Here is a 1,544-nt window from a genome sequence, read left to right as displayed (position 1 = left end):
AATATCATTCTCAAGGAAATGGATGAAACTAGAACAAATCATGTTAAATGAGGTAAGGCAAGATCAGAGAGACAAAAGGTGTGTGTTGATATGTAGAAGTTAGATTTATTTTTTTTCCAACCACCAATTTTATTTCACAGTTTGTTATAATTTACTGTTAGTGAGCAACTAGTGATTGTGGTCTGCCTTATTTTCCATTTGGCTCTAAAATATTTTACATTATTTAAAAAATAAATTGCAATGGCTATTATGATCGCACATAATTTTTCCCCCTGACCCTTGGAATATTAGTTTCAAATGACTTGGAAAAAATTAAACCAACATAGCAGACTAAATGTACTGAAAAGTTACCTGTGGAACATATTAATTACCAGAGTTATTAAAAAGTTCTGATCTTGACTTCTTCGGACTACACTGTATGAACAAAAATCACTCGGGAGTCTCTGGGATTTCTCTGTTGTCCACCAGGAGGGTGTGGACAATGCCCTCTCTTCGCTTCCTGCTGCTCACCGCCTTTATGTAACAGTCGTGCTTCCCAAAGTTGAAGTGTGTTTCGGTCCCATCCTCCACAAACTCGCCTGCTGTTTCCATTTGTTTTCCGTTGCACCAAACATCCATAGTGTCTTTTTCCAGGACAACTCGGAAGTCCTGGCCATCTAAATGCAGCACCCATGTATTGGTGGTCTTTGATCGGCTCTCCATGTACTTCTTCAGGCTCTTCCCGTTAATTTCTAGGGTATATTCATAAGCAAAGCCAGTGACGGCATCAATGTTTATGGTGGCTTTGGTCTCTGCAGCTCCAACTGTGAATGTTTCTTTGCCCACCAGTTTAAACATCCATTCTTTTCTTATCTTTTCCTTCCTGTCTACGTACACTACTCGCTTTCCTGATGTGGTCCTGTGTTCAAATTCAATCTTGTTGATTCCATCGCTCAAGGCCACATCCCAGACAGCTACAAGATTTGTCATTTTTTCCATGCTTTTTTTCCTGATCGGGCTGGGCCTACGGCGTCCCAAGCGTCGGGTCCAGGACCACACGTGGCATCTGGTGACCAGGCCTGACCCCAGGTGGGAACCTGGAGAGCGCCAGCAGGGAGGAGAGAAGGCGATCCACACACCACGCTCCTCTACCGCAGTTCCTGCAGACGCCAGCATGTACAGCGCACCGCCTGGGGCTGGGACTTCAAGGCCATGGCGGGCCGGTTCCGCTGGCTCAAAAGCCAAGGCGCCTGGGACGCACACGCACTCCAGGCGCCTTCTAGAAGTTACATTTAAAACACAATCAGACATGACAAATTATACAGGATTCTAGACATTCATATACAGTGAGACTAAAAGAGGACAGTCGTCGGAGAAAAATCACCAAGTTGTAATGCCCAAGCACTTCTTCATATGTATATAAAATAATATAAATATATGTATAAACAAACTCCAAAAATATGGAAACAAAGGACCTTTTTCTTTATTTGTTTTTCATTTTCTGATGACTCTGTTCTTTATCTCATTTATGGTGTACTTCTGTGCACATCTGAGGGGAGGTTGGA

The 1,544-nt window shown here is 42.9% G+C and overlaps 1 protein-coding gene across 1 annotated transcript; it reads right to left on the bottom strand.

Moving 5' to 3' along the window:
* Nucleotides 1-371: 371 nt before the first annotated feature.
* Nucleotides 372-992, bottom strand: LOC125361705 (fas apoptotic inhibitory molecule 1-like). The gene has a single exon (XM_048360286.1). It carries the CDS (start codon nucleotides 976-978, stop codon nucleotides 430-432), a length of 549 nt encoding a protein of 182 aa, XP_048216243.1. The 5' UTR covers nucleotides 979-992; the 3' UTR covers nucleotides 372-429.
* Between the last annotated feature and the right edge of the window lie 552 nt (nucleotides 993-1,544).

The sequence above is a fragment of the Perognathus longimembris genome, chromosome 13 (assembly GCF_023159225.1).
Source record: "Perognathus longimembris pacificus isolate PPM17 chromosome 13, ASM2315922v1, whole genome shotgun sequence".
NCBI classification, from domain to species: domain Eukaryota; kingdom Metazoa; phylum Chordata; class Mammalia; order Rodentia; family Heteromyidae; genus Perognathus; species Perognathus longimembris.
Note: the sequence above shows the minus strand (reverse complement) of the source record. Positions and strands in the feature narration are given on the sequence as shown.